At 37.9% G+C, this 27,007-nt stretch overlaps 1 protein-coding gene across 1 annotated transcript; it reads right to left on the reverse strand.

Moving 5' to 3' along the window:
* Positions 1-2,836: 2,836 nt before the first annotated feature.
* LOC100022164 (glutathione S-transferase omega-1-like) lies at positions 2,837-27,007 on the reverse strand. Its single transcript, XM_001368721.4, has 7 exons — positions 26,851-27,007; positions 20,247-20,400; positions 19,849-19,957; positions 18,238-18,460; positions 12,279-12,380; positions 4,293-4,399; positions 2,837-3,154 (listed from the first exon to the last, which is right to left on the reverse strand). Exons 2-7 carry the CDS (start codon positions 20,278-20,280, stop codon positions 3,001-3,003), a joined length of 729 nt encoding a protein of 242 aa, XP_001368758.1. The 5' UTR covers positions 20,281-20,400; positions 26,851-27,007; the 3' UTR covers positions 2,837-3,000.

The following is a 27,007-nucleotide window of genomic DNA, read 5'->3' on the forward strand; positions in this document are numbered from 1 at the left end:
GATGTAAAGGCCTATTGCATGGAAAAAAAAGATTGGACTTATTTGGCTCCAGAGGAAGAAATGAGAAGCCACAGGAGAAAAAGATACATTTAGGCTTGCTAGGAAAAAAATTCCAATTAAGAGCTATCCACAAATGGAATGGACTGTCTCTAACAGTAGCAGGTTCCCTTTTCATTGATGGTCTTCAAACAAAAGCTAGATGCCCAAAGAAACATGATTGAATCTGAGTTGGAAGGGCATGAGATGAACGTTTGGGAAAATACATGGGATTCTCTAATTACACTCTTGATTATTGTTCCAAAGACGGTGACTTTTACTAAGAAAATAAAGTATAGTGAAGATATGGAGAGGAACAATCAATAGGAAGCCTAAGTGGCTACAAGGAGAAAGTCAGATGATGTGTCCCAAATCAGAGGAAAATTATCCACACCTTGTAATTTAAATCAAACTTCCTTTCCTTCTGCACAATAACTTTCCATTGTCACAGCTAATTATAGAATCAGGGAACCACCTTGTCTGGACATCCTCCTACTTTAAGGTGAGACCCTGCTAAAATCATTCCAACCAGATGATAATCTTTCTTGAGTACCTAAAAAGAAATTTCTACAGGGGGCAGCTGGGTAGCTCAGTGGATTGAGAGCCAGGCCTAGAGATGGGAGGTCCTAGGTTCAAATCTGGCCTCAGACACTTCCCAGCTGTGTGACCCTGGGCAAGTCACTTAACCCCCATTGCCTAGCCCTTACCACTCTTCTGCCTTGGAGCCAATACATAGTATTGACTCCAAGACAGAAGGTAAGGGTTAAAAAAAAAAAAAGAAAGAAATTTCTACAATTATCATGTTCTCATCTATATCAATATTTAACTATGACCACTGCAATGAAATTCTTCCATATGACAAAGTTTAAGATGATTTGGATAATATTCACCCTCCCTGTATAAAAGCCTTTCACTGACTTTATTCCTCTCACCCACCTCTTCCCAGCATCACAATACTGTCTTCTTTTAATTTTCCTCACTGAATTTTTTTTCTAACTCTTCATCTTTGTGACTTTTTCCAAGTTATGGACTCCTAGAATTGAGCAATTCCAGTGGAATATATTTTATGCTGTCCAGTATGTTGATATGAACTCAATAGGAACAAGGTTTTGGGTTCATAGAGTTCCATATTCACATAATAACAAAATACAGTCTTTTAACAAACACCAAAACATGGACTCTTTGGCTGTAGACCCTGCCAGAGATGACCTTCAGTTCCATGAGAATGAATGACTGACCACAGAAAAGTTTCTCCTGTTCTCTACCAAAGATCTGAGGGAAATGATTAATACATCAGTTTTTCACAGTATAGCACAGGGGTGTCCCCATGACATTGGTCTTGTCTAGGCACAACAGAACTCCAGTTATTTCTATGTCAGTTCTCCTTCACTTGAACTGGTTTTTGACCACTGATAGGGATAGGATAGGGTTAGGAGTTGAACCTTTGATTATATTGGTACAGAAAGATGCTGGGCAATCTCTTCTATCAATGTAGGTTGCCCCTTTCTCCTCAACTTTTATAAGTTGTATATGTTTTTATACAACTTATGTGTATTTATGTATACATAGACAGTGTGTGTATACAGAATATATTCTCAGTTGCCTGGAGCTAAATGTAGTGACTTGTCCAGGATCACATATCCAGTATGTGTCAAGGGGGGGTGGGGATTTGAACTTGGGTCTTCCTTACCTCAAGGTCAGCCTTCTATCCACTATACAACACCGCTTCTCTATTAACTCTTAATTTTTTAAAGCACTCAGAATCGGGAAAATGGTAAGAATGTAGAAAAAAGTACATTGAAAGATGTTACATGGGACTGATAATGAGGCATCATGGGAATGAATTAAATGGCTAAAAACTGCATATAATTAGTCTTTTTGTCATCACAGCTGTGTAAAGGCTAGAAAAGAGTCAGCTTTCAACAAAGCTAAAATTATAAGACATCTCCAATACAGTCCTGATACTAAATGTCACTGGAAGGAATCAGAAGGAAAGGTACCTGGCCTCAGACTCACGGCTATCTGGCTCAGTTCCCTTTGTTGTCCTAAGTAATCAAGTCTGACTGAAATAAATGAGTGGATACTCTCTTGGGATCTTGACAGGGATGATGATCAATTCATCTGAATAGAGACCTACTGATCAACAATCTGATAATACAAACTACCAAATCCAAGATTTCATACGTACCAAAAGAATCCCGCTAAAGGAGACCTTATTGGTTTTAGCAAAGGTTAAACCGGGAAACAAGTTCATGTGAGTGACGTTTGCCTAGGACTACATTTGGAATGTGCTTTATATTTATATTTTCAGCCAGGAAGTCTGTTAAAGAATATTATAATGCAGACATCCTGGCCCCTGACAATGCCAGTGAAATATGGGCTTGTTTTGTTCAGCAACATAAAGTAATCTGTTACTTCTGTTAGGGAGTTCTCTGTGTCATTAGATCTCTGGCACCGTCCCCAAGATCCATAAACGTTGCTTTAAGTAGGTTAAGATAAGACACATCCCTACATGGATATACACAAACCTTTGGGATGATCCTAAAGTTGAGTTCTTCTTCTTCCCGCTCCTTCACTCTCACTCACCACTGGCACCTTCAAACAAGGTTCTCAACCTCTACATACCAGCCCAAATAAAATGGGGAAGAATCAAGATGTCATACAAGTTAAGTGAGAGAAGTTCCGAACTGTTAAAAAGGTTCAATGCTTGGCATTTTCCAAAATCACACAGAGTAGGGAAGCTTTCCAACACAAAAGTTAGGAACTAGTAGATGGGGAGAAGATGAATAGTTTGCTTTCCTTTAGAACATTTTAAGATTTTTATTGAGAGCTTCTTGGGGAAAAAAGGATTTACAGTCCTTACACAAGCTCAAACACAATTATTTTGTTGTGAGGCTATATTTTTTGGAAATATCCAAAGATGAAGCAGTAGATTCTGCAGCTAGTGCTCCATCACACAGGCCCTCACAGACCATAATCAAAGGCATCAGGATTATTTTGAAAGTAGAGATCATAGAAGCCTTTAAATGTCTTCACATCAGTGAGGAGAGCTGCAACGATAGGGTCGTTCTTCATGGCGACAACCCATAGCTTCAGAGCAGGGGTTTTGTCCAAGCAGCTGTGCAAGAGAAACAGAAGTGTAAGCAGAATGAAGGGAAGGTGCCCCAAAATGTCAGTCTCTGATATTGTGTTTGTTTGTTTTATTTTGTCCTTTTAATCCACTCTATAGAAAGACCTCACTTTAGCTTCAAAGGACGTGGGTTTTTTGTTGTTGTTTTTTAATTTGAGAACTAGGCTTTAGAAGAGCCACATAGATATTATACCTAATTCTTCTACTTCCAAAGAGGCTAATGCTAAGGACGGCATCCAAAGACTTCAAAGCCAGCTGGTACCCCGTGCCCCAGGCTAGAGCCTCAGTTACTCTGCAGAAACAGCACTGGACTTCCCAGACCCCGTGGATGGAAAGGAAAGATTCTCCCACTTTGGAATCATGTTGCCCTGACTGCTCTAGGCAGGAATCAAATGAGTTTATTCAGTTGTCCTTCCCCGGCCTGCATGAATAAGAACATAGTCTGAGTTATTGCTGTAAGGGTCCTCACCTCCTACTCTTTGTGATGACCTTCCATACCTATCTTGTGCTTGCTAGTTAGATACTTCTTGAACATTAAAGGGTCCTGACATTGTGATACTGAATAAAATGTACAGTAGCCTGTGTGTTAGCAGATAACCTTCATAAGTTTAGAAAGGAAGAAAAAACCAAATGGCTGCTGAAGTGTGTTATAGCTTTGAGACTACCTTAAGCAATCTGGGCCAAGTCAGTATTGTGTAAAGACATTAGACCTGGAGAAACATCAGAGAATAACTGGACACATGGGTCTACAGAAATACACTCAAAGGAACAAAGCAGAAATCTGGATGTAGCTTGGCCCTGGACATAAGTGGCAGAACAACTCATTTATATTTACTACAGCAGTATCTTATTTTAAAAATTGATCTTTACACAATCGAATAATCAATGTGAATACAAAGGGATAAAAGAGTGAGAAATTGTTGTTCATATGCATAACATTTTATGGTAAATAGTTTTGAAATTTTGTTGATTTTTGTTCTTAAAAGTTTATTATAGTTATTTTTAAAAATGCAGATGACTTATCATAGCCTGCAAAAATCTAAAGGCTAAATAAGTAATACACTATTCCAACAATAATTATGCTCCATTTACAGGAAATCTACCACAAAGTAGTCAAATGTCTTACTTAGGTATCTCATATAGTTCCAACCGTTCAAACCAGGGCCAGATGAGGTAATCAATCATAGATACAGAGTTTCCACCAAGAAAAGTTGTCTTTTGTCGGTTAAGAACCTGAAAAATTGGACAAAAAATTAAAAAGTTTTCATTTATGTATCTATTTGTTTATTTGATGCCTACTAGATGGTAGAAGAATTAGGTGAACCAGTTTCCATCTGCTGCTTTCAGTTATGTGTGCTCTCTCTATTGCCTCATCTAAGCAATTTAAACGAACAGGACAAACCCTTGCTAAGTAGGTACCGTACTTGAGGGAATGGTGTAAATCACAGTTAGTAAAAATATCAAGAGTTTTGGTGAGCTAATAGCTATGTTAATGTTGAATTTAATTTGGCTATGTCCCCCCCAAAACTAAGAGACATTTAGCCAGGCTAAACTATGAGGGTGGTTCGATTTCCATAAATACAGCCTCTAAATGATAGCCTACTCCACTTCTGACCATGCAACAAAGCATAAAACTGTACCAGTTTTAAAAGAATTAAGGAGAATCGCTTAGAGACTTCTCCAACAGAGTCCAGAGAGACTGTGATGCCCCATGAAAGGAGCCCAGAGTTCAACAGCAGTAGAGAAAGCCCCTGGCAGAGTCTAGCACAAACAAAAGGGGAAGCTCTGATCTCTATGACACGAGGAAGGTCCCAGGCAGGCCCCAATTCCACAGGAACCACAGAGACCCCTGAAGGACAAATCTAGTCTTGGCTAACACACTCAGGGCTAGGGAGGGTCGACCAGGGCCTTTCACATGTGCAGCAGCAGTACAATAATCCAAGCACAGGCCCCCAAACTAAAAGCTGCTGCTGAGATAAGCAAACCAAGGAAAACATTAAATATTACAAGGAAATACCTTGGATTGAGAGATTAATAGGAGATAAACCCTGAAAAACAGAACAACCCCACAACAAGATGAGAGAATCCGGCCACAAGAACTATAAGAGTACCTGGAAGAAATAAAACAAGAGACAAAATAGAAGAGCTTACCCCCAAACCGAATGCACTGCAAATTGGAATAGGGCCAAAGAAAAAACAACTATACAGGACAATAATAAATATTAGAACAAAATAAAAATATTGAAAAATAATCAGAAGAAAATGTTAAGAAATATAGTAACAAACCCCCAGAAAACAAAGGAGAGATCATCTAAAAATTATTGGACTATTTAAAAAGCATGGAAAAAACCTCAGTAATTTCAAAACATTATAAATCAAAACTTTCCAGAACTCTTAGATCTAGAGAGAAAAAAATATAAATGTGTATCAGTCATCTCCTGAAAAAAACCTCAAAATAGAAGTTGTCAAGAAAATTATAGCCAAAATTCAGAGCTTGCAAGAACAAGAAATATTACAAGCAGCCAAAAAGTATCACAAAAGACTTGACACTTATTCTATGAAGAGGAGTTTGAAATATGATGTTCCAAAATACAAAAAACAAGAGTTTCACAAAGTATAAAAATCAAAGTAAATTTACAGGAAAAAAACAGACCTTGAAGGAAATATAAGATTACTAAACATTCATGATGAAACAGCCAGAATTGCACAGATATTGTGAAATGAAAATGTAGAAGCAAAGAGAAACAGGAAAGTACACACATTTTTTAAATTGGAAGGGAATACATAGGGCTAAATTATTTACATGTTAGAAACAAATCTCCCACCCCTATTATCTTTAAGGATCATAGAGAAGGTCAATATGACAGAGGACCTGGGGGCCATTTTGTTTTGTTTTGATGGCCTCAGTTAATGATAAAAATGGGAAGGGCAGATAATTATCCTGGAGAAGGAAAAAATTATCATATATGTACATAAGATGAAGAGTACTTAATCATGGTAAAAGATTCAAGATGAACAGCTATCTCATGAACTTCACTTTCATCTGAACAGAACTACACACACACAAATCTTATTACAGAAGTACCTTAAATTGAAAAAGGAAATAGGAGAGAAAAGGGATAATGGAAGGAAGGAGAAGAGCATGAGAGGGAGGGCAGGATATGTAATAGTTATAAGGAAAACAAACGTGAATGTTAGAAGAGTATCAGGATGGGGATAGCAAAAAGGGCAGGTGGGGTGGCTCAGTGAATAGAGCCAAATCTGAAAACACAGGGTTCTGAGTTCAAAATTTGGCTATGTTACAGAAGGGATTTTTTTTTAATCAAGTATAGGTTAAATGAAGGGACTCTGATATCCCTTCTAATTCTATGATTCTGTAAAGTCATCTTACCCTCTCTGAGCCTCAGTTATTTTATCCCTAAAATGCAAATATTATTACCTGCAATACAAAAAATCTTTATAAATCTTTTGAATTATTACAGTCAATTAGTGGTTCAGATCTCTTTAAAGTAAAGGAGGCAACTTTGGTTAAATCTAAAACCCAAAATCTTCAATGAGGTCACACCCACTAGATATGAGCACCCCCAAGGGTCTGTCCTGCATCCTCTTCTCTTTTTTGCATGTGTGATCTCATCAGCTCCCATGGGTTCAATGATTATCTATAAGATCTTTATCCAGGCCTAACTTCTCTTCTCACCTTCAAGCTCACACCATATGACCCAGGTTCAGGATGTCTAAAACACAATTCAATGTCTTTCATGCTAAATTCTCCCTTCTTCTGAACTTTCCTATTACTACCTGTGAAGATTAAATTTAACTCTCCCCTGATTGTGAAGATTAAATTGTAACCCCTGCCTATTTTTAATCACCAAAAGTGTAAACACCCTATTTAAAAATTGAGTGGGGACATCTGCCCATTTTTAGACCTAATTACCAAAAGTGTAAACTTAATGATTAAGTGGGAGGTCTGTGACCTATGTGTGCAATAGTGGGTGATGAATTAGAATCAACTGACTGTCTCCTGGGCAGTCCTAAGCAAAGCTTTAGACTATGATTTGTCCACGTAAAAAGTGGAGGAAGACACAGGAAGTGACACAAAACAAAGTGTCTTTAAAAGGGAGTTATAACTTCCTGAAGGCAGTTCTACTGATGGTTCTTTCTTTCTTTGGAGTTAAAGCTGGTGGAGAATCTGCTGACTAGATGTGGTGACAGAGATGTGGTGAGTGAAAGACTGACTCCTTTCATACTGGATTTTCTGAAAAGACTAGCCTCAGGAGAGACTTCCCCAGGTCCTCAGCTTTGCCAATGCCTAAGGACTAACTCTCCCTGCCCAGGTTGAGGCAGGAGCCGAGTAAATTACTTAATGCTTGGGCTAGATATCTTACCCTATTCTCTCTCTGGTTTTCTTACTTCACTCTTTCTATATTCTGTAAATAAATTGTAAATAAATCTCTTTGGAATTAATATAAATTCCTGGTTACCCTATTTTAAATATAATCCAGTCCAACCTTTTATAAAATTAATCTCTTTTCACCCTTACATACCCCAGAGTACCAACATCTTCCAAGTCATCTAGGACGTCACACTCAGCTCAATACTTTCATTCACCCCACATATCTGGCAATTTGTTGCCAGATCTTGCTTTTTCCATCCCATTCCCTGCTTTCCTTGGAAGCAGCCATGACTCTTGCTCATCACCTCACTCCTAGACTACTGCAATAATTTTCTCATTGGTTTTCCTGCCTCAAGTCTCTTTCCAATCCAGACAATCCTCCCCTCAGCTAGCCAGCAGATCTTCTTGTGGATGGCCAGGTCACCTTATGCTCCATAAACTCTAGTGGCTCACTATTATCACCATGGTTAAATGTCAAATCTTGTTTAGCTTTTCACAAACTGGATCCTTCACACACTTCCAGGCTTTTATACTTTATTCCTCTCCATATACTCTAAAGATCTGGGCCACTGATTGACCTTCTTGTTGTTACCCCATCTCTTGACCCCATGCCTTCTCCTGGTTGTCCCTGATGCCTAGTCACAAATGGAGGGAAGGCTTTACAAACACACAAACACACACACACAGAGGATCCTATAAATTCAAACATATGTATGCACACATATATAACCAGTAGACTTATGTATATCCATCTATCTTACTTGTACATGGGTTGCATGCTTAGACTTCAGGATGGAAACTCTCTGAGAAGAGAGATTGTGTTTTTGCCTTTCTTTGTATCATCCATACCTAACACAGTGCCTGGCTCATAGGAAGCTCTTAATAAATGCTTGTTATTATGATGAAGAGGTTAAAACTAAAACTTAACAAAGGAGAAAAAGTCTGTGGAATTTAGCTGTGAAATAGATAGTACAGTCCTTAAGAGAAGAATGATGTACAAATTATGACATATTAGACAAACTGATTTGAAAGAATGAATAAGTAGGTTTGGGATGAGGTTTTAACTCAAGTAAAGGAAAAATAATAAACCCCCAAACTAAAAGTCCCACAAATTTATCCTTGAAACTTTCTTAAATAGTCTACAAAGGAATAAAAGCTATCTTCAGATAGTTATAGATAAAAAGGATCTGAAATCTCTTAAAAATAAGGTATATAGAAAGTATATAGATCTAAGACAATTGCTATACAAATTATGTTATGTTATTATTTTTGTTTTCACTAAATCCAGCTAAGTTAGGAAAGAGGCAGGGAAAGGGACTTCTACTTAATAAAAGAGAACTGTCTGGCAGATATACTGGATGGACAGATGAGGGAAAAGAATTCTTGGAAGGGTTTCGTCACATGCAGCTATGATTTTTTAGAGGAAGCTCGCCCCACTCCATAGTTGCTTTTTCCTGCTTCACCAAGAGAAGAGAGAAGATGCAAAGATGCCAAAGGGAAGAGAGTAAATGAGACAACAAGAAATGCTGGGAGGATCCACGATGGCCTCCTTCCTTTGAGTCTTCCCTATAACCTGAAGCAGAACAGATTGTAAGTACAAGAGGACAATCTAGAGGAGAGGAGGGGACCTAGACTAACTTGGGAAATAGCAGATTCCCATCTCCCATCCATCCCACACTGATTGCTGCCACAAAAAAAGTCTTCTCTCCTGGGCTATGAAAATTGTTTTTCTTTTTCTTTTCCCTCCTTTCTGCCTCTCATCCAATGGAATAACTTAATTCAAGTGAAATAAAACTCCACTCCATTATTATATGTCTTTTATACATATAGAACAGAGCTGGGGGTTGGAGGTAGAGAGAGGATTATAATATTCAATTATGATACCTGCCCTTGGGAACTTACAGTCTGGTACACTGTCTGTATAATAACAACATTAGAGAGATATAAGATAATGTGCTGCAAGATGTCTGGTTGAGGGAAAGACGATTACTGTATAGGATTAAGGGTCAGGGTAAGGGAAGGCTTCCTAGAAGAGGCATATTTGCATACTTCACAACATTTTGAGGAAAATAGGTAGAAAAACCTTAACAAGTTAAAAGAAGGTGAAGTTATTATTGTTACATTATTTTGTCAGCAGTCTCTTCCAGGTTCCTAGAAAGTTTATCTGGAATTGGAAACCCTATCTTTAGGGCAACTTCCTAATTCCAGCCTGGCTAAATGTCCAGGTTTGAAAGGATGAGCACAAACTCTGATTTGACAACAAAGGATGAGTCAATCAGGCGAGAGACTGTTAGACAATCCAGTAAAGCTTTCTGTTTTCCTGTCCCCCATAAAGCCATTAGCTGTGGTGAAAGGTAACCAGATTATTGCAGGGGAGTAGCTAGGCCTTAAAGGGAAGAGCTAGCCAGTGAGGGGGCCCACACGTCCTTCCAGGCACACGCCACTAAGGGGCTCCACTCATCAAGAGATTCCAGGAACTGGCCCCCGGCATGGAGAGTGGAGGTGAACACAGCCTGACTCAGAGTGCAGGCTCCCTCTTGTGGAGAGCAGAGGTAAGAAGCAAAGGCATGAAATCACAGCTCTTTGATTTACATGAAGGAAACTGAGGCCCATAAAGGTTAAGTGACAACCCCAAGATGACGTCATATTAAGTTAGATCAGCAGTGTGCCTGGGACTGAGGAATAAACGCTGGACAGATGATTTTAGCTGTTATTTTTCTTGTACAACAAACAAAAATAGAAGACAAGTCCGTTTTGGGACATGAGGAGTTTCAAATGTCCACAGGACATCCAATCTGAAATGTCCACGCCGGGGATATGGAAGGGAAGGTCAGGAGACAGCCTGGGGCTGGATAGAGAGAGCTTATCAGCACAGAGATAGGAGGAGGAACTTTGGAAGTCTTTAATCTGCTGGCTAGATAGATTTTCTTAAGTGGCTGATCTAACATTGATATTTTAAAAACAAAAAAACAAAAGAAGAGATTAAAACCAGATCCTGCTTGAGGAAAAAAATAAGAAAAGAATATTGTATGGCAGTCGGTTCTTTCAAGGGAAGCAAGACTGACCCAAGTAAAACAAGAGAGAATAAGTAGATTTGGAGGGAGACATTAACTTAAAAAATAATTATCCCCACAGTAAAGAATTATCCAGTGGTAAGTTAGAAAGGCCCATGCCACTCAGGCTGCCCACTGCATCTTAAGCACATAAAGCCACTTCAGCTTCCAGGGTCCCAGTTTCTTTAACTTTAAATGGCAAAGCCTTTCCCTCCTTTAAGACAGATGGCCTCTAAGGTCCCTTCCAGTTCTAAGTCTACACTCCATGATCGAAGTGTGGATCAAGAATTAGATAGTTATTATCTGGGACGTTTGAAAAAGAGGGAATTGGATTAAGGCATTTATTTTTTCAAATGTTGTATGTATATGTAATTATGTATGTAATGTGTAGATATCTAACAATACTAATCTATTTTACAAAATTTGTAAATTAAATTTTTTTCTCAATTTCTTGTGGGATGGGCTATTTTTGGTTTTGATCAGGTCTTTGATTTCATTGGCATAGATAAGGAACTCCTTCTGCCACTGCAGATGGGGACTTGCTCTGTAAGATTAGTCTTTGGCAGTTGCCTGGAACACTCAGTCAGAGCCAGTCATGTGTTAAAAGGTAAAACTTAAACCCAAGTCTTCCTAACCTAAAAAGCAGCTCGCAATCCACTACACCAGCAATGTCAGGCTTTCTCCAATGTAATGAGGAAGGGTTTAACAAAATAAATAAAAATACAAAACATATATAATGTTAATCTGAAGTCTTTGCAGTCAATATGTGGTCCACAAAGATCCCTTTCTACTTAATATCTCTACACTATTCCACATTGCCTCTAAATTTTTTTTATATGATTACTTGTTGGAGAAACTATTATTTTTGGTCAACATCTCACTTTGTTAGTGCTATAATAGATGTAATGGAGTAAAAAGAAAAGGGAAAGGAAGGGGAAAAATAACTCTTCTTAGTTGGAGGCAGTGTGGCTCAATGCATGCAATACTGATTTGGAGTTAAGACCTGGGTTCAACTCTTACTAGAAGTGTTGGGTAAGTCATTCAACAATCTGAGCCTCAGTTTCCTCATCTATAAAACAGAGATAAAATCTACACTATACACCTCCCAGCTCAAATTGATAAGATTATTGATTTAGATTTACTAATTGATAAATTCCTTTATTGAGCTAAATCTGTTGATTCAATTAGTAAGAGATAGTCCTAGTTATTTGTAAATTAAATAGCTGAGTAAAGTTAACTATAGAATATTGATAAGATAATCATTTCAAGCCTAAATCATATAGAGAACAAGGACCACAGAAACTGCCACAAGAACCAGGCAAGTTTTGGTAATCACTAGATTTGAACAAGAAAACTATAAACAGGTAACTTTGTTCCCTTTTTGCCTATAAAAACCTGTCAATGACTAATTTTCAGGGTCTAGGCCTGATTGGGTGTTTCCACAGACCACTGACTTGTGTAATTAGCTTACTATCATATTAAAGTCAATTTGCTCAGAAGCCTTGTTTTCAGACTCTTTTATAAGATGCAGCAAGTGTGAACACATCAATGCAGAATGAGAGAAACAGAGGATTTTCTGGATTTAACAAGATCTGACAAGATACAAAAAGCCTTGGGCAAGAAGGTGGAGGAAGAACAGAAGTGGCTACTGTGCATCATTCTTTACCTCCTCCAATTTGTTGAATTCATTACAGAGTTCTTCTTTCTTAGGGGTACCATGTTCATTGTTTTGAATTGCTATAATAACATCCTTGGCCAAAGATGGTATCTAGATAGAAAATAAAAATTCTTAGATTAGTTTAAGGATAACTATATTTTCCTTCTTCAGTTAAAATAACAGTGAAGCCTTCTTATTTCAATACTTTAAAGAAACCATAATTTTTTTTGTTTATAATTTGGCAGCTAGGTAGGGAAGTGGATAGAGTGCTTGGGCCAGAAGTCAGGAAAATGAGTTCAAATTCAAACTGTTCTTCAGTCATGTCAGACTCTTCAGGACCCCATTTGAGGTTTTCTTGTCAAAGACACTGGAATGGTTTTCCATTTCCTCCAACTCATTTTATAGATAAGGAAAGTAAGGCAAAGTCAGTTAAGAGACTTGCCCAGGGTCACAAAGCTATTAAGTGTCTGAGGCCGAATTTGAACTCAGGAAGTTCTCATGTCTTTCTGTCTTCAGAGCCTGCACTCTGTCCACTGCACCACCTAGCTGCCCCATAGACACTATATAAATTATATTATTTTGTCAGTCTGAGTAATCCTTAAATGATGAATCCCTTCACCAGCAAAAGGACACAGCCACTCAGAAACACTAAGAGACAGTCTTCATAAACTGCTGTGGCCAAAAGGTGTCATTACTTGGTGGGCCTATTATCTGGCGATGAGCCTCCAATCTTAGCTAAGCTGGAACTTGTCATTAGGTTCATACTCAAGGTTTTTTCCAACTTGACAAGACCTGCTACTTTGTTCCTATATGGTAGGCAAACCTAGAGTCATTTCTGTGCTGTGATAGGACCCTGGAGATGACATATTATTTCACCTGTGAATAATAACTTTGTGACATAGGACTTATTTTATAGGCTTTCCAATGTATTATATGGATCCCTATGTTCCCAGGAGAGAAACGCTTATTTTTAACATGGGATCCTGAACACTTTAAAAGGAGAGTTTATATAACTCTACACATAACTGATTTTCTTAGCATCATACAATCAAAAAGAATATAGAGACCCAGTTAGTTTTCATTTCCAGCCAAACCAAGTAGTGAATTGTCTTGCTCCTTTTTTCCCCTTTCTCTCAAAACCTCTCTAGCCCAAGTTTCAAAATGTTATCCTTTTATTACTTGCTATAAGGTACTCCCTTCTCTATTTTTCTACCCTTATTCTCCCTAGGTACTTGGTCCCTTTTAATTAAGGACAGTCTTTCCCATGAACCCCTTCCCATCCTTATGTTCTTTCCCCCTTACAATACATCTTACAGTCATAAGTTCTTAATAATTGTTTTAAGCATGTCTCTAGCTTCAAGCTTTAAGATTATTCTACAGCTAGGTGGCACAGAGGAAAAAATAGCCCTGAATCTGGAGTCACAAAGTCCAAGTTCAAATTTGACTTTAGATACTTTACTAGCTATGGACCTTGGGCAAATCATTTAATCTGTTTACTTCAGTTTCCTCATCTATAAAATAGGGATGTATAATTTAAAATCTGTTACCCTAAAAAAGAATTACATTTCCTGGGAGCCCACTGACTTCCTGTCATTACATACTTCCTGTAGACAGAGGATATTAGCAAGTGGGCAGTTCTCTTGGGCCTCTTTCTTGGGCTTGCAGCCAGCATGGTGATGATGGTAAGCTAAGCACAGGGATTTTAAATGGGCTAATCAGCCATGGGCATGTGGTCTTTATTTTGTATCCTCTTTATTCCTTGATTTCTAATGATCTCCAAATCTCCAAAAATACAACATTTTTATTATTGACATTAATTTTAATTTTTACAGTTTTTGGCAACCACAAAGGGATGAGAAAAACTCTCTATTTTTTTTAAAGATATCCTAGATAAATTTTAAGTAACATTTCTCCTGTCAAGGCTTTTCACCCACCCCACCCACCCATCCTCTCTTTGGAGCTCCTACCAGTTTGTATGTTTGTTTATTTCTTTCCTTACTTTTTGCCTGATTGCCCTCCCTACTGGCCAGGCTATTTTTAGCCGGCGGGACTCGATAAAAAAGAGATAAGCCACTTCTCTGACCCATCTTCTTGAGCCCATGTTCCTCTGTTCCTCGATGCTGCCTCTGGCATTGCTGTTGCTGATACTGCCTGCTCTTACTCCTGAATCCTCCTCCTAATCTCCCACCCCAACTCAGCCCTAGCTGCAGACCTGTTGGGCTGCTGGTAGCGGCAGCTATGTCTTCAGAATCACAAACTAGCTGGTAAAAACTGGGGTGTCTTTTCCTTAGGCAATGATTATTAGCCTCCTAACTCCCTCTCCATGTGGCTGGGGAAACTAGCATTTTACTTCAGCAGGGAAGGGAAGAAGGAAGTTACTCTTCCAAATAAGAAGTAAATTACAAGCATGGCTCATTCTATGAAAGAGCAATGCATTACCTATTTCAAATAGCTTTCAGCTTTAGGATGTTTTTTCACAAGTGCACTAATCTTTTCACTTATCTTGCCTAAGATTCAGGGAAGGAAACTCATCTCCCTACAACCCTTTGCCATTTGGGCCTGCCCAGTCTCTAAGATTCATCCAATTTGAGATTCCTTCTCATCATGTTCAGTGAGGAATTCTCCCTCACTAGGGGAGAGTCAAAAAAATCTGACAGAAAGAATCTGGAGGCTATATAGAGAAAGGAACTTTAAAGAGTCTGGAGGTGAAAATTTTAAGCCTTTTCAGACTACACTGTTTTATGAACGTCTCTGTATTTTATTGTATTTGGCTGATTGTCTGCTTTAAGATTTAATTTTGTTGTTTAAGTTCATATATCAATGTATTAAATACTTTTGTGTTATGCTGAATCAGTTTAATCTACTGTGTTTTAACTACTGATATATTTATTCTGTTACCTTTCCCCTATAACTACACTAAACAAATATTATTGAATAAGCCCATATAAAAACAACTTTTTCTTCCATTTTGGCTATGTAAATTGTCACACAGATGATGGATGGACCGCATCAACCTGGTTAACAACCTTTGGTAAATTTAATGAGCTAAATATCTCAAATTGATTTTAAGGGATCTTTAGACATGATTAAAAAATTTTTTTTCAACAACTCTGATCATTTTGCCTACATCTGAGTTATTTGTAATAAGAGGTAAAGGGTCCATTTTAGTAGCAGAAGTGAAGTATAATTATAATCCCCACATCCCACATTTGTAAAAATGTGAATGGATGGGACATAATAGTCTCATACCAAAGGAGCTGGGAGGTTAATTCCAGGGCATGGTACCCCTGGATAGCTCCTAAGAGGGGGTATCTCCCATTTGTAACTCTTCAGTTTAATTTACTTCCACCAGAACAATCTAGATTTCTTAGTAATGTTCTAGACTCAAATAAGTTTTACTTTGTTTAAAAATATCTCAACAAAGGTTGAAAGATTTACTACACTTGAAAAATCTGTGACAATTATCCATTAGCTTTAAATGTCATATAGCAGACTCATGTAAAATATGACAGAGGGTTTGTTTGCTAGTGTCATTATTATAACTATTATAACTTTGGGGATTTTGATACTTCTTAAATGTGCATTACCTGTTGTACTATTGTTCTTTATAAAAATTATTACTTTGTAAACAGTGGATCATGGCCAAGTTTGAAAAGGAAATGAATCTCATTTTTGAGTGAGAAACCTTTGTATTTTACTTTTCCCTAGCTGACACAGTGTGTCAATGATTGTAAGATATATATTTTTTTTATTTTTAAAACTTTTTATTGTTTTGCTTGCATGTGCAATATACTATTTCAGTTTTATTTTTTCTCTCCTTTTTATATTTGAAGCACATGTCAACAGTATTGAGATTTTTCTTGAACTTTTTTGATTTTGCAGTAATATAAGTTTAAAATACATTTGCCCTTATGTCAATGCATACCCAAAAAGCTTTAGACTATAAAAATGATGCCAATGATTATTTAAAAAAATTTATGGGACTTTGCTTAATGATTCTATCTGATTCTAGGAGAAGGGAATACAAAGAAAGTCACTGCACAGTGCCAAAGAAGCACAAAGCTACTTGCAAAGTGCCAAATAGAGCACAAAGTCAAAGAGACAAAAACAATCCTACATGGATTGATGACATTCTGCGCAAAGAGCACAAGGACTTAATCATGTGTGAGACTCGAGGTTGTGGCTGTTTACCACGTGTTAAATGCAGGTCTTCCTTGTACCACACACTCTATATAAAATACATGACATCGATTATTCTGGCTCCATCCTGGCTCCCATTTGCTCCTATAATCTAGTTCTCTCTTATAGTATGGCAACTTCCTGTAGTCTTGGCTGCAAATGGGTAAGTGAAATATTACTGCATTTTGTCCTACAAACTTGTGGGATAGAAATTACTTTAGTTGGGCCCTGATTCAAGGACCTGTTATAAATTTTTCTTTTACTTAGAAATTTTACACATAAGACTTTGATAGTCTATATTTCATCCATAAATTATTTTCTATTTTATTTGGTTTCTTTTTTTTGATGTTTTTTATTTCTCTTGCCAATTGATTCATATATCTCATAACTCAGCCATGCATCCCTAAGTGATCCCTGTGTTTTTTAACACCCTCTTCAGGGGGTAAATGTATTATTATTATTATTATTCTAAATTGCAAAGTTTAAATTATTTTTGAGAGTAATTTTAGGATAAAAAAAACACGCTACCTCTTCAAATCCAAAAAGTGAACTATTTGGAGAAGGCACCATTAAGATGCCTGCACAGACCACATGCTACACCAGAAGATCCAGAGTGACCTTTGGGATGTGGTGATTTGAACTGTGTGGGGTTGAATGCATTTGTTTTGTATGAATAAGCTTATGCCGAAGGGGACTGCCCCCTAACTGGCTTTTTGTCAATGTGCCTAGCAATCATAGGTGTGTTCTTTTTTCTTTTATCCCCAAATTATTGTAATTTAAAAGTTTACAAGATCCACTGGAGAGACTAGTCTTCCACGGATCTCTGGGGGAATGTATAATTCAAAATCTGTTACCCTAAAAATGAACTGCATTTCCTGAGAGCCCACTGACTTCCTGTCATTACATACTTACTGTAGATCAGTGGTTCTCAACCTTTCTAATGCTGTGACCCCGCAATACAGTTCCTCATGTTGCAGTGACCCCAAACCAAAAAATTATTTTGGTGGCTACTTCAAAACTGTAATTTTGCTACAGTTATGATTCAGAATGTAAATACCTGATATGCATTATGTATTCTCATTGCTACAAATTGAAAGGTTGAGAACCGCTGCTGTAGACAGAGGATGTTAGGGAGTGGGCAGTCCTCTTGGGCCTCTTTCTTGGGCTTGCAGCAAGCATGGTGGTGGTGGTAAGCTAAGCACAGGGATTTTAAATGGGCTAATCAGCCATGGGCACATGGTCTTTATTTTGTATCCTCTTTATTCCTTGATTTCTAATGATCACCAAATAAATCTCCAAAAATATAACATTTTTATTATTGACATCAATTTTAATTTTTACAGGGATAACAGCACTTACCTTTCAAGATTGTTGCAAGTATAAAATAGTATTTGTAAAGGTCTTTGTAACCCTGTAAGTGGCATATAAATGCTATTGTGTTGTTGTTTTTATTATATGGGCTGTCTCAAAAGTACTCCCAAATTCTGAGCAAAAGAAATATATGCTGCTATCTGCTAAGAGCAAACATGTACCAGTTGACCATTTCTTACCTTTAATAATAATGGTCATAATACCAAAACCAAAACCAATTTCTGTACTAGTGACTACTCAAAATAATATTTTCAATATATTCTTCCTCTTACTCCCCCCAACTACTGGCAGGAAGGGGAAATGGCAGATATTTTTAAATGAAAGAATAGCATGGTAAGTATCATTGATGTGGCTCAAAAAATAGAAAAAAGTAAAATTGTATGGAAAGAATAGATTGGAGATTAAAAAAAATAATTACCTTACTTAAAAATTCAAAATTCATCTTTTGTAAAGCTTTCTCATATGGATCTTCTGGAAACAACTTCTTTCCTGGATAAGCTTCATCTAGATATTCACAAGTGATAGAAGAGTCATGTATCAGCTGACCCTTGCTGTTCTCCAGAACTGGTATTAGACCAAGGGGATGCTTCTTAAAGAACCATTCAGGCTTGTTTTTCAAGTTAATATTGACAACCTCATGTCTTGAAAGATATAAGAGAAAAGTATGTCAAGAATTAAGATGTTGCACATCACATTACCTATTTATTATTGTTTATTATTTAATTATTTAATAATTATTTATTATTGTTAGCCTATTGCTATTATTTCAATATGGATATCCTAAAGGCATCTCAAACTCCAAATGTTCCCAGAACAGTATTATCTTCCCCTTCAAACACTCCCTTCTTTCTAATTTCTCTTTTTAAGGTACCACCATCCTTCTAGACCCCTGGATTTGCAACCTCAGCTAGCCTTGATGTTCCTCTACTTCACCTTTCATATCCAGTTTTAAGTTTTGTCAGTTCTAGCTCTGTAGTAAATATATCTCTGATCCAATCCTTTCTCTCCATTCCCATAACCACCAATCATCCTAATTCTGTATAAATGGAGATTTTGAACCTTAGACTTAATTCCCTAGAAGTCCTTGGTATTTCCCAGAATTCCCTACAATCTCTCCTGTGTCTCCACTTTGGCAAGATCACATTATTGGTATTTAACTGGCAGTGACACATCCCATGTCCTCTTTCTTTGGGATGATGCAGCAAGTATGGTGATAAACTAAGCTCAGAGATTTTAAATGGGCTAATCAGCCATGGGCATGTGGTCTTTATTTTGTATCCTCTTTATTCCTTGATTTCTAATGATCCTTAATAAACCTCCTAAAATATAATATTTTTATTATTAAAGATATACATTTAATTTTTACAATTCTAGAAGGCCCCTATCATCTCATCTCATCTAAGCTTAATATTTCTCCTTCAATTCAGCCTTTCCCACTCCAATCCATTCTCCACACAGGTGCCAAATTGATGTACAGGTTTCTTAACATGCAGGTTTCATCATGTCATCCTCTTGTATCATCAAGCAATTAGCACAATAACATATTAATTTGGACTTAATAAGTGCATGTTGAATAACACATTTTTTCAAGGTCGGATTTAAATCCTTGGGCATAAAAATTAATTTATGAGCACTATCAAATGGCTTAAAAATCTGTTGTGAAAACATTTTTGTAAAGAAAAAAATGTGTGTGTTCAATTACATTATTACATAAGCACAGATGGAAAGCAAAGCATTGGATATTATGCAAAAGGTGATAAGATAATTTCAGCAGACTAAAGGTTCTGCCTTCAGGGTCATAACAAAGTACAAGGGTGGGTAGAATGTGAGTCACAATTCATATGGTCAGTTGATTAACTTGAAACTTGCTTCAAGAATCAGCACAGGTGTTTCTTTTATTTTAAAAAGGCCCTCTGGCTCAAAAGAACCATTTAAATTTGCAATGAACCCTGGGTTCGGAAAGTCTCTTCCATTAGAGGGAGCCTGATGCTCAAGGTTCCCAGACCCCCGATATGCACATCTCACTCACTTGATTCCTTTGGCCTTTAGGACGAGCCTGGTTCTCTGGGCAAAAGGACAGAATCTCATGCTGTAGAGCCGAATAACTCCCAACGGAACAGGGCCTGGCTGGGGGCTGCCTGCAAAAAAGGCCCAGCGTTCGGTGAGCAGGCCAGTTCGGGAGCACAAGCCCCCGGCTACCCTCTCCACCCCACCTCCCGCTACCCATCCCCCGCTGGCCTTGAAAAGTCAACCAAGAGCAGTGAGGCTGCTTTGAGCGTCCACTCCCTCGGAAGGGTAGGGAAGGAAAGGGAAAGAAAAGGGCAGCAGGCCAAGCCCGCCGGGATAACGACACTGGAGCCGCGGAGATCAAGGACCAGGCGGAGTTGCTGCATCTCTGCGTCTAATCCGCAGCCCCCCGGGACTCACCTTTCCCCAGGCTCCGGGGAGACTCGCCCGACATCGTTGCTTCAGGGGCTCGCAGCCGCTTTTCCGGTCCACAGCACTTTGAGAGGGAAGGTGAGGTGCCTGGGGTTGGCCCCTCCCTTCTCCTCTAGAATCTCTGGGGCTGCCTCGGGGTTATCTGGGGGAGGGGAAAGACAGGTAGGGGAGGGAGCCTGCTTGATGCCACCGACGGGACCGCAAGCAGAAGAATCCCAGACTTCCCCCTCCCTTCTTCTGCCCACAGTTACAAACCCCAGACTCATAGGCTTGGCTCTAAGGGGAAGGGGCTGCGTTACCCGCAGTATAATCAAAAACGATCCTATACATAGGTGTTTTCGAGTCGGAGCCTGTAGCCATGGACGGCCTGGCTTGGATCTTTCTTTTCTAGGCTTATTTAGGAATATAAATGGACAAGATCTCAAAATATCAGGGCAATTGCTTTTTCCTTTAGTTCTGGGGGTGGGGGGTGGGAGGGGGAAGAATCGTTCCTCACTAATGATAGCGACTTTAATACAACACTTATGAGCTTCTCCTGATCAATAATAAATCTATAAGGCTCTTTCCACACTATCTTCATTGACCCCAGGAAGGCGGCACGGTAGTCCCCTCTCCAAGCTAGAAATGGCTTGAATATAGAATATTAAATAAAATTCTTTCTGAGAAAATGAGAGTAAATTCATTATTTTGTAAGTTCCTTGAGGGCAGGGACTGTTTTTTGCAATGGTATCCTAATTGAATAGCAGTGCTGACCCATAGGAAGAACTTAATAAATGCCTGAGTTGACCAGGGAGAGTATGATTACAAACTGAGCCTCTAGCATAAATGTCATGCATACTACCAACTCCCATACAATCTAGAAGTAATGCCTGACTCCTCTGCTTTCCCACGTCTTTTTCTAAGTTTACATTTATTGAGACGTGCAAACATTTATTCCTCAACAAGTTGGTAAACATCTTCAGCCAGTGAATGACCAACTTGAAAGGTAGTCTAGGTATATATATATAATATCTTAAAGGGCTTTAGGAATACTTACTAGTACTCTTAAAATGTTTAATCCTGCTTTGAAATAGCTAGTGTTACACTGTGGCTGTCACATATGGATTAGTGTCTTAGGTTCTTCAAACACTAGTTTCCCATGAGCTTAGCAACAGCTTTAAACATTTATCTTGCTACACAAGTAGCCCTTTTAACTTAGACTAATCAGCTGACTATAAAATTTGCTAAGTCATTGCTGGATATTATGGTTATTTAGTTCTTACTTCCTTACAAAGGTTTATGATCTTCTGCAATTATCTGTCACATTATAGCTCCAAATGATGAGACTAGAGAATGTCAAAAGGAAAAATGCCCAAGCAAACATTTACTGAGGGAAAAGGCACACATTTCATTAAAACTATACAAAGAAAACATTTTGCAAGGTATAAAGTATCATAAATGCGAGTTATCCCAATGTATATTTATTTTGTGGCTGAAGAAGAAAGGGACTAGGGGCTGAGGAATCTGAAAAGCCATGATAATTTTCTTCAGTGTTCCACTGACATATCTGACTAAGGGCATCATGTTGGTAGCTCAACAGAGCCAAAGCCAAACTATTAATTGATCTCTCTGCCTCAGTTTTTCTCCACTCCAAACCTTTCTCTACTGCTAATGTGATTTCCTTAAGCATGAGTTGTATGTCACTCCTTTGCTTAACAAATTCCAGTAGCTCCCTGTTGTTTCTATAATGAAATATGTAGGATAGCAGGCTCATCCTACCCATGAACAATGTTTTCCAGTTGTTCAGATCTAGTTTTATTTGTGTGAAGTGTTTTGTAGTTGTATTCATATAATTCCTGAGTTTGTCTTGGCAGATAAATTCCCAAATATTTTTTATTTTTTCAAGTGATTTTAAATGGAGTTTCTCTTTCTAACTCTTGCTGCTGGGTTTTGTTGGAAATATATAGAAATGCTGATGATTTATGTGGGTTTATTTTGTATGCTGTAACTTTGTTAAAATTATTATTTCTACTAGCTTTTTAGTTGATTTTCTTGAATTCTCTAAATATACCATCATATCATCTGCAAAGAGTGTTTCCTCATTGCCTATTTTAATACCTTCAATTTCTTTTTCTTCTCTAATTGCTACCTCTGGCATTTCTAATACAATATTAAATAATAGTGGTGATGATGGGTATCTTGCGTCACTCCTGATTTTATTGGGAAAGATTCTAACTTATCCCCATTGCAGATGATACTTGCCGATGGTTTTAAATAAATACTACTTCTTATTTTTAGGAAAGGCCCTTCTATTCCTATACTTTCTAGTGTTTTTAATAGGAATGGGTGTTGTATTTTGTCAAAGACTTTTTCTGCATTTATTGAGATAATCATGTAATTTCTGTTAGTTTGATTATTAATATGGTCAATTGTGAATTTTAAAACTACTCCACTCTACTCAGACCGTACTTTAGAAGATCTGATTTAGCTGTCTCCTGATTAGTAACAATAGAGATACTTGGTTTAACAGAATCAAGTCTTGGGAACTCTACATTTCTCCACCCTACTTAGTTTAACAAGGTCAGGAGTGTCTGCCCCATACTCAAGGATTAAGTATTTGAGAAAATGGCCTTCAACAGTCATGTGCAGAAACAGCAGACAGACCCCTGGGCTGTCCTAAGTCAAGCTAAGCTAACATTGGTACAGATGAGATGCAGGAAAGTGACTCCAAACTGTCTATATAGGGCAAGTAGCTTGCTCTCTTTGGGCTCTTTTCCCAGAGAGGTGTCTCTGGCTGGCAGTGTGCTAAGCATTCTGACATCTTGGCATGGTGGCAGCTATTTGTCTGGGTTTTGGCAGTGAGCTTGCCCTTGAGCTAATTCAGGTTCAGGCATCTTAGCTGAGCCCTCTTGGAGTTTGGGCTGATTCCTTCCTCTTTTTCTCTCCAAAACCTTACCTTCTAGAGACTCTAATCTTCCCGCCCAGCACAAGCCAGGAGGGAGAAATCCTACACCCTTTTCCTTCTCCCTTCTTAAATTTCTTTCCACTATATTAATTAAATCACCATAAATTTCCAGACTGACTTGGGTACTTTTTTTTGTTATTTGGGATATCCATGGTGGCCAATAATTAATATAGTTTAGGTCAAAATGCTAAAATTATCCTTTACACAATTATGTGGATGGCTTTCCTAATATTAAACCATCCTTGCATTCCTGGTATAAATCACAGCTGGAATAATCCTTGAATAATCCTTATGCTAACTTGCTGTAGTCTCTTTACTAGTACTTTAAGATTTTTGCCTCTATGTTCATTAAGGAGACTGGTCCAGTTTTCTTTCTCTGTTTTTGACCTGCCTGGCTTAGGAATCAGTACCATATTTGTGTCATAAAAAAGAATTTGGTAAGATTCCTTTGCCTATTTTGTCAAATAATTTGTATAGTATTGGGATTAGGTTCTCTAAAAGTTTGATAGAATTCACTTATGAATCTATCTGGCCCTAGAGATTTTTTCTTGGGGAGTTCCTTGACAGCTTGTTCAATTTCTTTTTCTGATGTGGGGTTATTTAAGTATTCTATTTTCTCTTTTGTTAATCTGGGCAATTTATATTTTTGTAAATATTCACCCATTTCACCTAGATTGTCATATTTATTGCCATATAAATCAGCAAAGTACTTGTAATAATTATCTTCTTCAATAGAGGTAAGATCACTCTCTTCATTTTTGATCTTGTAATTTTCTCTTCTTTCTTTTTTTAAAATTAGATTTACCAGGAGGCAGCTCGGTGGCTCAGTGGATTGAGAGCCAAGCCTGGAGATAAAGAGATCCTAGGTTCAGATCTGGTGTCAGACACTTCCCAGCTGTGTGACCCTGGGCAAGTCACTTACCCCCCATTGCCTAGCCCTTACAACTCTTCTGCCTTAGAACCAATATATTGATTCCAAGACAGAAGGGAAGGATTTAAAAAAAATTAGATGAACAGTACTTTAATTTGTTTTTTTTCAAAGCCCTAGCTCCTAGTCTTATTTATTAGTTCAATAGTTCTTTTAACTTTCAATTTTATTAATTTCTCCTTTGATTTTTAGGCTTGTCAAATTAGTTGTTGTCTGGGGATTTTTAATTTGTTCTTTTTGTAGTTTTGTAAATTGCAAGCCTAATTCTTGATTTCCCCCCTCTTTATTTTGCTGATATAAGCATTCAGAGATATAAATTTCCCCCGAGTACTGCTTTGGCTGTATCTAATAGATTGTTCATGAGTAGGATGAGCTGATATAATAAAAAGGACAATCCTACCTAAACTAATTTACTTATTGAGTGCCATACCTATCAAACTACTGAAAAACTTTTTTTATGGAATTAGAAAAAAAGTATAACTAAGTTCATCTAGAAGAACAAAAGACCAAGAATATCAAAGGAACTAATTAAAAAAAATGGGAAGGATGGGGGCCTAGCAGTACCAGATCTTAAAATAAACTACTCAAAGCAGTCATCATCAAAACAATATGGTCCTGGCTCAGAGATAGAAGGATGGATCAATGGAATAGACTAGGGGTAAATGACCTCAGCAAGCTAGTGTTTGATAAACCCAAAGATCCTAGCCTTTGGAACAAGAACTCACTATTTGACAAAAAACTGCTGGGGAAATAGGAAAACAGTATGGGAAAGATTAGGTTTAGATCAACATCTTATACCCTATACCAGGATAAACCAGGATAGATTCAAAATGGGTGACTTAAATATAAAAAGTGAAATCATAAATAAATTAGGTGAACATAGAATAGTATTCTTCTCAGATCTGTGGGAAAAGAAGAAATTTAAGACCAAATGAAATATGTAAACTCCTTTGTTTAGTCTTTGAAAGGCCTTCTTAACCCTTTCAGCATCATTATATATTACTCTTCCTTTTCTGAACTATTTTCTCATCTGTAAAATGGTGAAAAACGCACCCAAACTACCTTATAGGGCTCTCAAAATCAAATTACATATATAAAATAGTATATATATATAAATAATAAATCCAATTTAGATATTTATAAATATATATGCAGATCTACCATTAGAATCAGCACTAAACTTTTTCTCCCTTCTAATAATTAGTTTTGAACTCAGAACAATACTGCTTTCCTGGAATATGTTGTTTATTATCATTCTGCCAATTCTTTCCCTTAAATGTCCTAGGAAGTACCTTCCCAGTAAGGAATACTACTTGAGAAGCCATACCTGCTACACTTGTCACTGCTTAATTCCCTAAGATATATATTTGCACCTGTACTGTAATAAGTAAATTGTGAGAACAACAATTAGCCAATATCAGTTAGACCTCAAATCAGTTTTCTGCTATATGAAACCTAACCAATCTATATTTGGAAAGCACTTTGCCAGATTCGGGGTTTATATTTTTTGGGACATGGAAGTCATACAAGGTATTCCATTTCTTTAGCCAGTACTAAGGCTATGAGGGACAAGGATTGAGGAGAACCAATGCCTAGAACTTTTAAACCTTTCTAAAGTAGATCACCAGGCCTGGCATGGGAAGAACTGGGTTCAAATATGACCTTGGACATTTCCTGGCTGTGGCCCTGGGCAAGTTACTTAAACCCTTCTGTCTTGAAATTGATATTGAGACAGAAGGTAAGAGTTAATTAGACAGAAGGTAAGAGTTAATTAAATAACTCTTACCTCAAATAACTCTTACCTTCTGTCTTAATATTTTATATATATATAAAACTTCCATTCAGTGGCAGAAATGAAACTACTTTTAACATTTCAGCAGGATTCAAGAGCCCTGTAAAATTAGGGTTTGAGATCCTTGAATACTGAAGAACCAGGAGTGGTGGCATAAAGAGAAGAACAAAACTTTCACAGAATTCCAGATTTAGAACTTATTTGTTTGCATTTATGAGGATTAATGCCAGAAAATGCCCTCCTTGTCCAAAAAACGTGGTCCACTGAAAAACAAAACAAAAAGTAGTTTAACTAGGGAAAAGAAATCAAGTTAGAACAATTTAAGAGGAAGCAGAGTTCCTGTTGTTTTTCGGTCAAGATGTAGTCTTCCTCGATGTCAGCAGAGTGAATACTTCATTTATTCATCACAACTAAGTCATTAATAAAAAATAATCCTAAAATGCCACAAAATTTAAATATTTTGAAGGGTTTTCATGATCTATTAATTTCGCCCAAAAAAGCTCATATGAGACATATTAATTACTTTGTGGGGGGAGGGGGAAGAAGAGGGGGAAATTGTGTAAAAACCGACCAGATGCTTTCTAAGAGTAGGTATTATTTTTTGCCTTTCCTTGTAATCCCAGGGCTCGGCATATTCCCTGGCAAGTAGTAGGAGATTACTAAATGCTTTGACTAATACACTGAATGCCTGCACTGGACACTGTGCGGCCTGGAAGCTCAACCTCAAAGGGCCAAAGCGCAGGAAAGAAAGTAGGTCTTTCCGGACAAAGGCGGCCACTGATGTCAGGGCCCCCTGAGAAGCGGGAACGGTGGGCGCTTCACAGAGACAGCCGACCATCCAGGCCCAGTATCTAGTATCTAGATTCCCGGGTCTCATTCTCCACTGAGATCCCAGCCGAAAGCCTCCGCCCCCTCCCAAATGCCGTACCCACAGTCCTGGGTCCGCCTGCCAGTTTCCGGTGAGAAACGAATTATCGGAGACGTGAAGAACTGCCGTCTAACCCGGCAGGCTGCTCGCACTCAAGAGTTAGTGGCCCCATTGTGCGGCCGCTCTGACTCGATCCAGGTCTCTAATTGGTCGAGGC

Source organism: Monodelphis domestica, chromosome 1 (genome assembly GCF_027887165.1).
Source record: "Monodelphis domestica isolate mMonDom1 chromosome 1, mMonDom1.pri, whole genome shotgun sequence".
Classification (NCBI taxonomy): domain Eukaryota; kingdom Metazoa; phylum Chordata; class Mammalia; order Didelphimorphia; family Didelphidae; genus Monodelphis; species Monodelphis domestica.

Coding starts and splice junctions, on each gene's coding strand:
- LOC100022164 (XM_001368721.4), bottom strand. CDS start 20,280: ATGTCGGGCGAGTCTCCCCGGAGCCTGGGGAAAG. Junction 18,461..19,848: donor CTAAAGGCCAAAGGAATCAA/GTGAGTGAGATG, acceptor ATATCTTTCAAG/ACATGAGGTTGTCAATATTA. Junction 4,400..12,278: donor AATTCAACAAATTGGAGGAG/GTAAAGAATGAT, acceptor CCAATTTTTCAG/GTTCTTAACCGACAAAAGAC.